The following is a 14,202-nucleotide window of genomic DNA, read 5'->3' as shown; positions in this document are numbered from 1 at the left end:
TACAGAACGACAGGTAAGGGGTAGGTTTTAGAGCATCAAAGTTTTCCTGGATTTAAGTAGGAAACCAGCTCAGCACAAGGAAACAGAATGGAGCTTTCCAACTTTTGGCATGGTGTGTGCACATGCTTTTTTCTCCCACTTCCTCTCTTTCCACTCACCTGTCACTTACACTCCAGTCATAAGGAACTACTTGTAGTTCACTAGGTTGCTCTTTCCCCTGAGCCTTTAAGTTCATGTTGTTCCCTGTGTTTGGTATGCCTTGTTCCTGATTTCCTTTAACCTGGCTAATTCCTGTTTATCCATTAAGTGAAAGTTGCTCAGTCATGTCTGACTCTTTGCCACCCCGTGGACTATACAGTCCATGCAGTTTTCCAGGCCAGAATACTGGAGTGGGTAGCCTTTCCCTTGTCCAGGGGATTTTCCCAACCCAGGGCTCTCCTGCATTGCAGGTGGATTCTTTACCAGCTGAGTCCCAAGAGAAGCCCAAGAATACTGGAGTGGGTAGTCTATCCCTTCCCCAGCGGATCTTCCCAAGCCAGGAATTGAACCAGGGTCTCCTGCATTGCAGGTGTATTCTTTGCCAACTGAGCTATCAGGAAAGCCCATCTCAACTTAAATGTCACCTCCTCTGGGGTGTCTCCCCTGACCCCCTGGCCTGACTCTCTCAAGTCTGAATTAGGTGCCCTTTCTCTATGTTCTCACAATACCCTGTTATTCCCAGGGCCCAAGTGACACTGTGCATAGAGTAAACCTCAGTAAACATTTCTTCAGTGAATGAATGAAATTCACAAGAATGCTGACTGCAAAGAAAGATTTGAAAAGCTGGCAGCTGATGAACATTCTCTTTCCATGTCCAGCATTCTCCTGGTGTGCAGCCTGCAGATGTGGAGGAAGTTGTGGACAAGGGTGTGCAGATCCTTGTGATTGGCCGAGGGATGAGTGAGGCCTTAAAGGTTGGTATTGGTGAGCACAGCATTCCTGAGGACTTTCAGTAATCTCTCGGGTCTTTACCATAGAGATACATCCATGTATCACGCACCCCCATTCTGCTGAGCCAGTGGATGGCCTAGGATGAAGTAGTGGCTGAGCCTACTCTTCCTCATCAGGGTTGGTCTCTCCAGTCTCTACGTAACCAAAGGCTGGTGTTGTTTCAACCATATTCCAGAAATTCCTCAATCTTGGAAATATCTTAAGTTCTATAGCTATCAATATTTGGCTCTTCAGAGTTTTATGGTATCTTCCATTTTTACAGTACTTTAAATTTTTCTTTTCTTGGTCACATTCAAGTTTTTTTTCCCTTTTCAGAAAAAAAAATGTTTGTTTTTATTGTACTTATAGAAATAATACATGCTTGTTGTGAAAAAGTCAACACAGAAACGTAGTATTAAAAAGGTGAAAGACTCCCCCTTCCCAGTCACATGTGATGTATATGTAACTGCTCCAATTCTCTCTCTACACATCTAGTAATATATACTCACTTATGCATACTGACATCCATGCTTTTACATAAACAGGATCACACTATACATATTGTCCTGCAACTTTTTATTCATTTGTTATTGCATTATGGACAGCCTTTCACGTAAGTTTATAGAGATCTACTTCATTCTGTCCCTTATAAACATGTCCTAAAATCCAGTTCCTTACTGATGAAGGTGCCTTTATATTTTTTAGTTTAATCTAGTTTTTTTCCCCTCCATTAAAATGACTCCTATCCATAAGGCTACTGTTAATATAAAACTGTTCAAATATATGAAAAAGTAATATAGGACATTTTAAAAACATTTTGCTGAGAGTTCCTTCTAACAGAGTTGAATTAAAATTTATTTAAAAATAATATTCAGGACAAGTCAGAGTTGAGAAAATATCCAATAATAGCTGCCACTATTGAAAATCTTTTATATAAATTCATTTACAAATATTTATTCAGCACCTTCTATGGGTCAGACACTGTTCAAGGTACTGGGGACAACAAGGTAAAAAAGGTTCATGGCCCTCGTGAATAATAAATATGTAGACAATTTCAGATCATAATAAATGCTGTGAAGAAAATGGTGACTTCTGAGGGCTGTTCTAAATGAGGTGATCAAGAAAGGCCTGAGAACACATTTGAGCTGCAGTATATGTACATTCGTAAGACTTCATCCTCACACCAACCTTGTGGTTTTAAGTATTATCATCCCCATTTTATAGAGGAGGAAATTGCAATTGACAGGCTTTCAAACGGTCTCTTGGTTATTGCACGGCAAAGTTAGAAGTTAGACTCTGGTTGGATTGACTCAAACATTTAACATTTACATGCTAGACATTTTACATACTTTAGCTGAATTTGTTCTCATACTAACCCTGTGAGTTAGGTGGTATTACCTCTATTTACACACATGGCAAAAGAGGCTCAGAGTATTTAATTCACTTACCCAGTCATACTGCTAGGAAGGACTTAAATTCAAGACTGGCTCCAAAATCCATGCTCTTTCCAGTTTCCATTTCACCTGAGCTGTGTGCACATATTTTATGATATTTCTGTCAACCTCTTAGAAGACTCTCTGACTCCTTGGGGCTTACTGCCAAATTTTGGACTGGTGACATGCTGGGTGATTGGGGAGTGACAGCTGCTCAGTGTCCAATTCTGTAGAATATATTTGCCTCATAGCAGGAAAGGAAAGCCTGGGGGCCTTTCACCCTGATTTACTCATCTTTTTCCTTCTTTCCAGGTACCCCCATCAACCGTAGAGTACCTCAAGAAAAAAGGCATTGATGTGCGGGTCCTCCAGACAGAGCAGGCAGTGAAAGAGTATAATGCCTTGGCTACCCAAGGCATCAGGGTGGGAGGGGTCTTCCATTCCACCTGCTGATGGAGGCTTAAGAGAATAAATCACTGAACAATGATGCCTGCGACTGTCACTCTCGCCACTCTCCACTCCAGCCTCCCTAGCACTTTAGAACATCTGCCTGCACCAGGTCCTGGGCTAGGCTCTGCGATGCGCAGATGACTCAGGCAAGGCTCCTCTCCTAGGGGGTGGGGAGGCGGGGATAGAGGAGACAGATGTTTACCAAAGTTTAATACTGTGGTAAATGTTAGACCAGAAGTAAATGAAAATAAAGCCAAAAATGAAGAAAGCCTTCTGATTTGAAGTTTGAAAGCCAAAGTTTCAGTACATTAAAATCATATTGTAATTGATACTTTGAAATGTTTAGTCATCAACCAATTTTATTAAGTACTTTGTATACCAGACAATGCTACAGGTTCCAAAGACAGCAGTAAGTCTTGTGCTCATGAAGTTTCTATTCTAGTGTGCCAAATAAATAAGCGAGCAAATACATATTGTGAATAGAATATGTTTTAAGAAAAATAAAGCAAGATAAGAAAAGAGTGATAGGGGCTACTTCAGATATGTGGAAAGGGAAAATTTCTTTGTGCAATAACATGAGCAGAGCCCTGAAGCAACACTTCAGTAACAGTAAAAGGAGCTATGCCTTGATACTTAGGTTCTAGACAGGCTGTTCCACTAACTAAACCTGAGTCTTGCCAGTTCTCTCGGCCTCAGATTCCCTCACTATAAAATGATAGAGCTGGACTACATGCCTTCTAATGGCCCCTACTGGCATGGATAGCCATGGTTCTATTAAATACCAAGTGACCTTTTTGAAACCTTGCTGCTGCTAAGTCACTTCAGTCTTGTCTGACTCCTAGTGACCCCATAGACAGCAGCCCACCGGGCTCCCCCATCCCTGGGATTCTCCAGGCAAGAACACTGGAGTGGGTTGCCATTTCCTTCTCCAATGCATGAAAGTGAAAAGTCAAAGTGAAGTCGCTCAGTCGTGTCCGACTCTTAGCGACCCCATGAACTGTAGCCCACCAGGCTCCTCCGTCCATGGGATTTTCCAGGCAAGAGTACTGGAGTGGGGTGCCATTACCTTCTCCTTTTGAAACCTTACGATAGACTAATAGAATTATTAACAGTTATCAGCATTGCCTTATTTTTCATTCTCCCCCTGTTAATAAAAGTTAACGAGTATTGGCTTTGGTGTCCATTGGCCTTGACTTTGACCTGTGGCTTCCAATGCCATTCATTGGTTGGGCATTTATTTAATTTCTCAGAGTTTCACTGTTCTCATGTCAGATAGGGATAATATTAGTACCTGAAGTTATCACAGGTGTTAAGTGGGGTAATTCACAGAAAGTCTTAGCACTCTGCCTGGCATGTACTAAGGACTCAATAAATTGAAACCACTGTCATTATCTTTCTCCTAAGGGGGCTGCTGTGTAAAGCTAACTGGTTTCATCTTATGGTTCTTAATATAGCAGCTTATTATTTCATAGATTCATAGGATGTTGGTGCCCAAAGGAATTATCTACTTTTTTGCTCACTCATTTATTCAGTAATTCTCTTTCATACTCACTTACTGAAAGTCTTTTTTTTTTTTTTGAAAGTCTTTAATATTCTTATGATCAATTATTGCTGGATCCTAGGGGTACAGGAATGAGTAAGTTATAGTTCCTGCCCTCAGGAGTTACCTGAGAGAGAAATCAACAAGACAATAATGATAGTGTGTTAACATTATAGCAGTTATAACATCCAGTGGTAGCACAAAGGGGGACTAACTTATCCTACCAGAATAGGAGGAAGATTAGGAGAGACATCACTAAGGATGTAACACAGGTCTTAAAGAACAAGTGGTTCATTTACTCACCAAATATATGGGAACTTTTCAACAGACATTAACTAGGTATGCTATCGATCATGGCCATAACTGAATAAAATTGCTCCACCCCCACCCTTGTTGAAGCCACGGCCCGGAAAGTGGATTTTTGCTCCACATGATCCTGTCACCTGACTGGCCACACTGGGCATCTGACCTAAGGACAGCCAATCAACTTAAGACGTGGCTCGGCAAGAAAACCTAAGCTGAGATGACTGCCATGGAAAGTGATCTTTCCAAGTTTACCCAGCAAGAAAGTGGCAAAGGCAGGATTAGAACCCAACGCTATGTCGTGATCTCTTTCTGCCACCTTAGGAGACCCGCAGGAGATAGATTCTCACAGACCTAACCCCCAGCTGAGAGGCCTGAGAAGGTCAAGCTCAGTGCCCTTTCCACAACCAACCGTTTGTCAGATGACGGGGTCTTTCTAGACCTCAGTTCCCTTAGCTCGGAAAGCCAGATTCATATAACAAGCAGGGATGTCTGATAAAAATTCAGACTATTTTTCTGGGTGATGAGATAAAAGAATTTTTGTTGTTGTTGTTAAATGTAAGATAAGACAGTTCCAGTGGGTGTTGAATTAGGTGTGGGTGTAATTAGGTGTTCCTAAGTGAGTTGTCTCTACATTAAACATAACTTAGTACAAACTTCTTAAGAGACAGAAGTACCTGGCAATGAAGTTATTAAACTTTGTATCAAGGCTGTAATAGCCCCTACTTCTGAATCTCTTCTGCATGGTCAATGCTGGAAATTCCAAGAACTGGGAGAGAAGCTCTTTTTCCATGACACGATACTGAGTCCCACACACCCTTTGGTTCAATTTGTAAGTTGCGTGCACAGCCCTCACTCTGCCCACACTCAATTCCTTCTAGCTTGAGCAGCTCCTAAGACAAGAAGTCTTGTCAGGTGCTCGGTGTGTACCTGCTCCTCAGTTCTGTTTGATGAGGTCAATTATGTCAAAGACAAATTTACAGTCCTTTCAGAAGCCTGACTCTCAGCTGGCTTTTGCAGGCATGTCACGGTACTGTCAACTCTGCTCTGGACTCATGGACTCATTCATTCTTTCCTTGCTTGGTGTGTGCCAGGCGCTACGCTGGGGATACAACACAGACAGTCTTACTGCCCAGCTATTCACAGACTAGTTGGGAGAAACAGACATATAAACAGAGTGATGATGCAGAAGTTGCAAACTGTCACAAATCTACCTGGAGACAGGTTTTGCTGGTCTCAGAGTAATTTGAACATTTACTTGAATTACCAAAATTTTTAACATGGATATATATGTTTTTTTAACATGAAAATGCAGGTTACTGGCTTTTCTGGAAGAATTAGAAAATATGATCAGGTCCATACCTATGAACAGCTGAACAGCTGAGTGGAGCTGAACAGCCTTCTTCGGACAGAGAATCTGCTGATTCTTAGGTCTCTATCATTTTCCTATGGCCACTGAACCACTTCTTTTTTAAAATTGTATGAGGATTATTCTTTTTCATAACTTTGAAAAAGAGGATGCATTTATTAGCTTTACAAAGCCCCTTACTTTTTCTTTCCCCCCTGCCCACCTGCTTCAGGGTTGGCATTTGTGAACCTGCCATAAATAAAATGGTTGAGGAATGTATAGAAGGCTGTGGAAACATAAAGGCAATGCATCAAGCCCACAGGAGACACAGACAGGTTCCAGAATGAGGCTCACTCCTGAAGAATGAAAAGAAAGGGACCATAGGAGACAATCTGAAGAGCACATTCCAAGGTCCAGGTGTGAGGCAAGAGACATAATGGTGAGAATTAGGAATAACTACAGATAATCCTCTACAGCGGAAGAAGTACAGAGAATGTTGGGGACTCGGAGTATGAGGCTAGAGAGGACAGCAGGGGATGAAGAGTCTTCAAGGACAGTTTAGACTTTATCCTGGAGCCAAGAAGTGACCCACTTAAGGAGGTTTAAGCAGGGGAATGAATGTGATCAGATCTGGGTTTTGGAAAGATTACTCTGGCACCTGTGTGAAGAATGGGCTGAAGGGGAAAAGATTTGAGACAAGCAGTTCATTAGGAAACTAATCTCACACTTCTAGAGTGATGATGTAGACTGCATCAAGACAGACACATTGAGTAAAGAGGACTGAAACATTTAAAGAAGCAGAATCTAAAGGACTTGATGGCTAGTTTTATATGAAGTCTAAGGATAGTGTCCAGTGTGACAGTTTCCAGCTTTGACCAGGTACACAGTTGGTCGCTCAAATTGCAGAAGAGACCCCAGGAGAGGCCTGATTTCCAGACTTGCTTCTACTAACTCAGTCTCTCTGGCTGCACAGTTACTTATAAATGAGGGTGCCACATTAGAGCCATCTTTATGCCATCTTTATGCCCCTTTCCAGGTCTTTGTCAGAAAAATCAAGATTCTCATAATTCCCAGAGAATTCGGAGAAAGAAGAATTTAAAAGGTTGAGCTCAACCCCTCATATGGTAACTTGAATTCCTTTAAAACACACTTGTCAGGAGCCTGTTCAACCTCAGACCGAACACATTCAGCATGGAAAATTCCTGATCTTCTAAGACAACCCATTCAATTCTTACAGTTTCAAAAACTCATCCTATGAGACACTGCCTGAGAAGTCTCGAGCAGATAAGCAGTCTGCACCATCTTTTGTCTTGGATAAAATGACTGAAGAGGAAGATGATGCTTATGACTTCAGTACAGATTATGTATAATAAAGCCTTGTCCCGTAAAAAAAAAAAAACAAAAAACTCATCCTGACACTAAGGCAAAATTTGGCCCTTTGTGTATCTTCACCTTTGATGGGGAAAGTACTCTCAGGTCTTAAGACCTAGGATCAAATTCTGCCCTTGCCCCTTAGAAGAAAGACATGACCTCAAACTCTCAGTTTTCCCACCTACAAAATGGGGAATAACTGAGAAAGATTTTTATAAAAGGTGTACTGTATCTAAAAAGAATTCAGCATATTTTTCCCTTGGAAGGCTCAGTTAGCAGCATCGGTTCTTGATGTTTTCATCTGTGCGTCAACTCAGTAATCATCATTAGGTGCTTATGTCAGGGCCATGGTATGACTCAGCCTGGCTTTAAGCTTTACTTTATCTCCAAGGCAGGCAATTTTCTTTAGGGCCTCCTGTTGACACTGATGGCACATCACTGAGATGTACTAAGTAAATAAGCACACAAGAAAAGTAAACGCCATAGAGGTGATCTTCTTTTAGTCTCTCCATAGCAGTTACGACCTCCAGGAGCCAGACCACCCAGGTTCTAATTCCAGCTCGCGTTTACCAGCTATGAGACCTAGGCCAAGGAGGCAGCTCCAACACTGTAGCCATCAGAGATGGAGTTGAAAGTGCTATTTCTTATAGTGGATCCCTCTTTCCCATAATCCTGGCTTCTTTAAATTCTCTGAACTTCAACTGCTTTAATAAAAACCTACTATTAGGTTTATTATAATAGCACCTACTTCACACTATAGTTTTGAGGATTAAATGAGTTAATTCATTAAAGGGTTTGCAATACTGCTGGGCATACATTAGGTGTGTTAAACCAGAAGTCAAACGTGCTTGAATTCAAATTCCAGCTCTGCCTCTCAGGAACTGTATGTTCTTGTTATTTTTATTAGCTTTCCAAGCACCAAATATGATCAAGACTGGCCAGAGATTAAGATTCTGCCAAGCATTATTTAATTAAACCCATTCAACAACCCATAAAGTATAATTATCTCTATTTTACAGATAAGAAAATTAAGGCACAAGAGAAATTTGTAGGTTCTTTTCCATATACTTCTCCTGATGTGGTATAGCTCAGACCTTTGGACTCATTTTGGATTTGAATGAATACAAGTGTTATTACAGTATTCCTACCAATGACCTAACCTGTCAGACTCACTTGGCCGTTACAAGGATTAAATGACAGGTAAAGAACACAACACAGGCCCTCACATGGTTCACAGGCTTTACTGTTCTTACACCGCAGCTGCATCTTTAACTCACATGCAGCTCCAACACTGGAGTCATCAGAGGACTGGAAAATGACTGTGTTTCTTAAACTAGATCCCTCGTTCCCATAATGCTGGTTTCTTTTCTAAAATATGGGCCATCTCTCATATTTTGGTCCTAAGGATAATGGCAGGCAAGATCAAAAATTATCCTGAAGAATGAAAATGATTCATTCTTCAGCTGTCCATTCAGTTCTTGGCCAGCCATTGCCTGAGTTAAGGAAGGAGACTCTCAGCAAGATAATGAAGTCTAGGGCCATTCGGGAACTGTCGATGGTGAAAAAACAAAGCTGCGAAAGCCGCTTTGCGGTTGGCTCTGACAGACTGTTGCTTTAAGAAATAAGATTATGGCTCCAGTAACTGGCTCTTTAGAAGTGGCTAGAAAATTGGATCTTTTTGTTTCACACCTGAAGAATGTAGACATGTAGTATAAATGTTGAACCTATAGCCACACAGATTTCCTGAAGGACCAGGGACTAGAGCAGCTTGGTGTCTCAGTTTTATTGGGGGCAGGGCTATCGAGGTTGGGGGTAGGGGGCAGGATAGCCTTGAAGGTTTCTGTTTTCTTAATTAATGCGAAATAATTTATCCAATGCTTCATACAGATGAGACTGCAAGGGTCACATGTTCCTCCTTATGCCTATATACCATTTCCAGGTGAAATGCTCTGGCTTCTGGCTCACTCTGATCCCAAGAAGGGCCTTCTAGGCCACGGCTGTAAAGGCTGCTTGTGACTCAGCGCCTTGCAGGTTTGGGCATTATGTAAACTTTTACAGACTTGCTGAAGGGGATGGTGCCCTCGATGCCGGTTTCCACCTGGGGTGACATCTCACCACCTTCAATCCAGGGCGATTTTGGAATTCGTGAACTGGAGTTGTAGGCCAGCAGCAGCCTCACTTCCACCTGGCAGGGTTCTAGAAAAAAAGACAAAAATCATAAATGACAGGGCAACACCCAGGAATTGGGATGAAATGTCAAGTAAACGCAAGATCAAAGATGGAGGCAGCAGGGTTTCAAGAACATTTTTCACCTGTCTGCATCCCTCCCTTCCCCCATCTGCAAAACAAAAACAATTTTCCAGCCTGAATACCATGAGGCTCTTCCTAAGCTACAGACGTGCTGCGACATCTCTGCCACCGCCACCTCCTCCTCGGGTCTGTTGGGCTCCCTGCAGCTCAGAGCCATGGCTGCTGAGATGCTCAGAGAGCAAGCGAAAAACTGTCTTGCACAGAGGCCTTCCAGCCTCAAAGACAGAGGGTCATAAGGTATGTGCATATGGCCAGTTCTTGTGCCCAGGTAACCATGCTCTTTTTGGGCAGCCGATCTCAGACCTGAGGTCTATGTGCAGAGTGGACTCTGCTGTATTAGCAGAGAAGAAGCTGTTCATCTGGAAATAGTTTGGACAGAAAACACTCATTACTGAACAGGAACACATTTCAGGGACCTAAAATCATGTCACTGAACCTTCCATTCTTTCACGACATGACATTACAATACTGATCTGGTGTCTGTACCTGGCAGACCCAGAAAAATAAATAAGACCTCCCTTAAGCTGCTGTTTGGCTGAGGACGCAGAGACAGTTGCATAGAGCACAGTACACACGCGAGTCTGTAAAAAGCACTGACGAAGGCGCCCAGGAAGGCTTTGGAATGGAACACCTGCTTGGTGCCAAATACATAACTCCAAGAGTTCTTACCCTGCTGCACCACGAAAGAAAGATCGTCACGATCCCAAAAAAGTTCCAAGGTTCTCAGAGTTTCTAAGTGACTGCCCAAACCCACACTAGTGACAGAATTTGAGCTCAGTTCATAAACTGAAACACTAATCTTTCTATTAACCATGTGGTTTCAATAAAGAAGAAGGAGAGGATTTCAGAAAGACCTAACGACAGGTGCAGAGGACAAGAACACCGCAAGCTTGGGTGTCCTCCTTGATCTTGTGTGACTGGGTAACCTCCTTACTTCATGAAAGATGCAAGTTTTAAAGATGAGCCCAAGGGTAAGGGGTTTAAAGGGCAGCAACGAGGGCTGATAGAACAGGAAATGAACAAGGGCAGAGGTCCCAGGACTTCTCAATGCCTCCCCAGACATGTTCCTTGTTATTTCCAGACTTCTCCCTAGGGATCAAAACAGAGACGAGATCACTGTCTTCCAGGAAGGGAGGGCTGGCAGCCAGCCAGAGCAACCCAGCCGAGCCCAGACAGCAGCTTCAGCAGGACCATTTACCATGGGCCCCTTCACTAGCCTTCAGTGTCTGCAATGAAACCAGCACTGCTCTCCGGTCCGAGGCTCCAGTATCAGCTCTCCCAACAGGCTCTCCTCTTTTGTCCTAGATGGCTACTGCCAACCCTTGAACCACAACCCAGCCCTGGCTCTCACAGCACTTTCAGGAGCCAAACCCTGGTAAGGTCAGACAACTGAACCCTACCTGGTCATTAAGCCTTCCCTCACCAGTACATGTGAAGAGTGGCAATTCAAGCCACTGCCATTAGAGGAAGGGAGCAGAGAGAAAAAAACAAGAGGGAGAAGACAGTGGGGAAAAGAAACAAAAGATCGTCTGGGGCCAATCATGCAACCTGTTTATCATGCTTAGAAGAGTATGGCTTTATGAGGTATATATTACCACTCCACAGTCTTAAAGGAAAATGAGACAGACAGGTTAAATAACTTTCTCAGGATCACAGCAAGTAAGGCAGAATTTGGAAACCTGTCTATGTGACTCCAGGCCTAGCAGCATCCCATCTCCCAAAAGACAGGGCCTAGGTAGAAAGCTGAGGGACTAGAGGGAGGAGCCCCTTCCCAACACCAGGCCTGGTCTCCTGGGTTAGGAGGAAGAAAGTGCTGGTGCATTCAGAATGAGAACACATTTCACTATAGTATCCCAGGCCAGACGGGAGGATGGTATAGTGAAAAAACAAGGCACTTAGGAAATCTGCATGCCGGCCTCCAAGCCACCATTAATCGGCACATGGGCCCCCACTTACGCATCTATAAAATGAAGAGCAGAATACTAACTCCCACCACAGAGTTATCTAAGAATTAAGTGAATTTTTATTGCAAACTTGAAACCCTACATTCCGTTTTCATTATTTGTTGAGCATCTACTACATGTCAGGCACTAGGGACATGAGATATAGAGGTACTGGGAACACAGAGGTAAAGGTGATGAGCAAGTTTCCTGTCCTCAAGCAGCCCACATTCTAATTGCAGATAAAGTCAATAAATGAATGAGGAAACATCTGACATGAGTAACTCCTGAGCAGAGAATTAAAACAGAGATTTTAAATTATGACTAGGTAGCAGCCTCTCAAAGGAGGTAAACCTGAGTGAATTATAATTTTTCAGGCTCAAGACAGCCCAAATTGTATGCCTGGTTCATGCAGTGAGCTGCTGTATGACCAGGGACAAGTCAATACACCCCTTGAAACCTTTCAAGCTCTTCTGAGCTGTAATATGCTGTTCTGCCTCCCTCAGCCTTGGTCCCTGCAGAAAATGCTGTCCCACAGCATTTATTTCCCCATATCTAGGGTCCCTTCACCAAAAGAGATCAGAATAAGGAACTCTACCTTCCTGTAGACTTGCACTGTGACCAACAGTGCAGAACACTCCATCAGCAAGGATACGGAGTGAGGGACATTCAGGGAGGCAGGTCCTGGGAAAAGCTTCCTGGCTGGAAGCTCCCTCAATTGTGACAGGCCCACTGGACCTCTTGGAGAAGGCAGTGGCACCCCACTCCAGGACTCTTGCCTAGAAAATCCCACGGACGGAGGGGCCTGGAAGGCCTCAGTCCATGGGGTCGAGAAGGGTCGGACACGACTGAGTGACTTCACTTTCACTTTTCACTTTCATGCATTGGGGAAGGAAATGGCAACCCACTCCAGTGTTCTTGCCTGGAGACTCCCAGGGACGGGGGAGCCTGGTGGGCTGCCGTCTATGGGGTCGCACAGAGTCAGACACGACTGAAGCGACTTAGCAGCAGCACTGGACCTCTCAAAGGGCTGCTCCGACATTCAACAGCACCATTTCCTCTTTGTGAAAACTTTCCCACCTAACACCCTTCACTGGGGAAAAGCACTAATAATGGCAATAAATAATTACGCATGTATTCAAAAATACAGTGAAAGAAAATTCCAGAAGGCATTCATCTATTTCTAAAATAAACCAAATTTGCTGGTATTGAACACCATCTCCAATAACAACCATACTTCTGAATCATCTTCAACAATTGAGGCAACACCACCGAGACCAATTCTCTCCCACATTTTAGGTTCTGCAGACTGAGTCTCTTTCTAAAGTTTCCAAAGTGCTTTACAGACTGTGGAAATGGAATGTCATTGCATTTGTATTCTCTCAGTTTATCCTTTACGAATTAAAGAAAAATATTTATGTAGCTTCTATGTGATTTTCTCAAATTATCAAGTTTCTACTCAGACGCTGTAGGGCGAAGTAGGAATAGATCATCTTTGCACTACCCACAAACCAGCCCATGTGGGAAGGGAAGGCAGAACAGTTGTCACTGTACCACTTCTGGGGGAATGAAATGAACTGTTCATATAACAAAAAGAGTGATTTTAAATTACTGGTAAAAAAAATATAAAACTGTTTAATTTCCAGAAAGACTAGTCCTCAGAATTAAGTAGTAGATTAAGAATTGTCATCTTAATTTAGAAGGTGAGGAGACAAGATTCACAAGGGAGAGTAGCCTGTCCAAGGTTTTGCAGCAGGTCAGTGACAAGGTTATGATAAGAAAATAGTCTCCAGGTGTCAGCCTGCAGTTCCTTCCATAAGACTCCATTCTATCATAATCTTTTGAAAAAAGTTTGTGCTGTATGTAATCAAAGCAATGAAGCAATAATGTCTAAATGTACCCAGTCTGAGCTTATAAGCACCTTAGGAAACCAAGTTCAACCCTCAGCAGGCCTGGTTCAATCACATATTTTTCAAACTATAAAAAACAAATGCCTTGCCCCCACTGACTCCTTACCTGTCCAGGCAGTGTGGGAGAGGAACACCTGAGTGATGAGCCGGTGGCGTCCTGGGCCAGGATTCCGAAAGTCTGCCGGCTTAGGGTGGATCATCTGAGCCTGGCCATCTGGATATAAGACCTACGAGGTGACAGACATGAGAAAAAGAGCCAGAAGAGCCATGAGCTTTTAACAAAATTACTGGTGACATATGCTGTGAACCCCAAAACAGGAGGAAAAGATAACACCATCCTTCATAAGAAACTGCTCCTTGTGGGGAGGACAATACTATCAAAATCTCTCTACCCTCCCCCCAGTACAAGCCAGTGTGTGATAAATCTTTCCTGAATTTATGGTGAGTGAGAGAAATAAGGTGCCTCTATATTAATCCTGACGTGAAGAGCCTTTGCAGGCACTCCCTGCTTCTTCTGGCTCTGAGTCACAGCATGGCCCACCATCCATCATCAACTATCAAGTATTAAGAATAATTCTGGAACCTTGCTGGTAGTCCAGCGGTTAAGAATCCACCTGCCTGTGCAGGG

General features: G+C 43.1%; 2 protein-coding genes across 6 annotated transcripts in view; one reads left to right on the top strand and one right to left on the bottom strand.

Moving 5' to 3' along the window:
* The window catches only part of AAMDC (adipogenesis associated Mth938 domain containing), a 33,639-nt gene extending 30,750 nt beyond the window's left edge, over nucleotides 1–2,889 (top strand). For all 4 annotated transcript variants that reach the window (XM_005908065.2, XM_070365280.1, XM_070365279.1 and 1 more), the window contains 2 exons: nucleotides 858–953; nucleotides 2,715–2,889. In XM_005908065.2, coding sequence (XP_005908127.1) covers nucleotides 858–953; nucleotides 2,715–2,855 — 237 coding nt within the window. In that variant the 3' untranslated portion in view covers nucleotides 2,856–2,889. The remainder of the gene's footprint in view (nucleotides 1–857; nucleotides 954–2,714) is intronic.
* Nucleotides 2,890–8,359: 5,470 nt separating this feature from the next.
* INTS4 (integrator complex subunit 4) overlaps nucleotides 8,360–14,202 on the bottom strand; it is a 108,607-nt gene continuing 102,764 nt past the window's right edge. For both annotated transcript variants that reach the window (XM_070365277.1, XM_005908066.3), the window contains exons 22-23: nucleotides 13,681–13,801; nucleotides 8,360–9,610 (exon numbers count right to left, since the gene is read on the bottom strand). In XM_070365277.1, the coding sequence (XP_070221378.1) occupies nucleotides 9,432–9,610; nucleotides 13,681–13,801 (300 nt within the window). In that variant the 3' untranslated portion in view covers nucleotides 8,360–9,431. The remainder of the gene's footprint in view (nucleotides 9,611–13,680; nucleotides 13,802–14,202) is intronic.

The sequence above is a fragment of the Bos mutus genome, chromosome 29 (genome assembly GCF_027580195.1).
Source record: "Bos mutus isolate GX-2022 chromosome 29, NWIPB_WYAK_1.1, whole genome shotgun sequence".
NCBI lineage: Eukaryota > Metazoa > Chordata > Mammalia > Artiodactyla > Bovidae > Bos > Bos mutus.
This window is presented reverse-complemented; position numbering and strand designations above follow the sequence as displayed.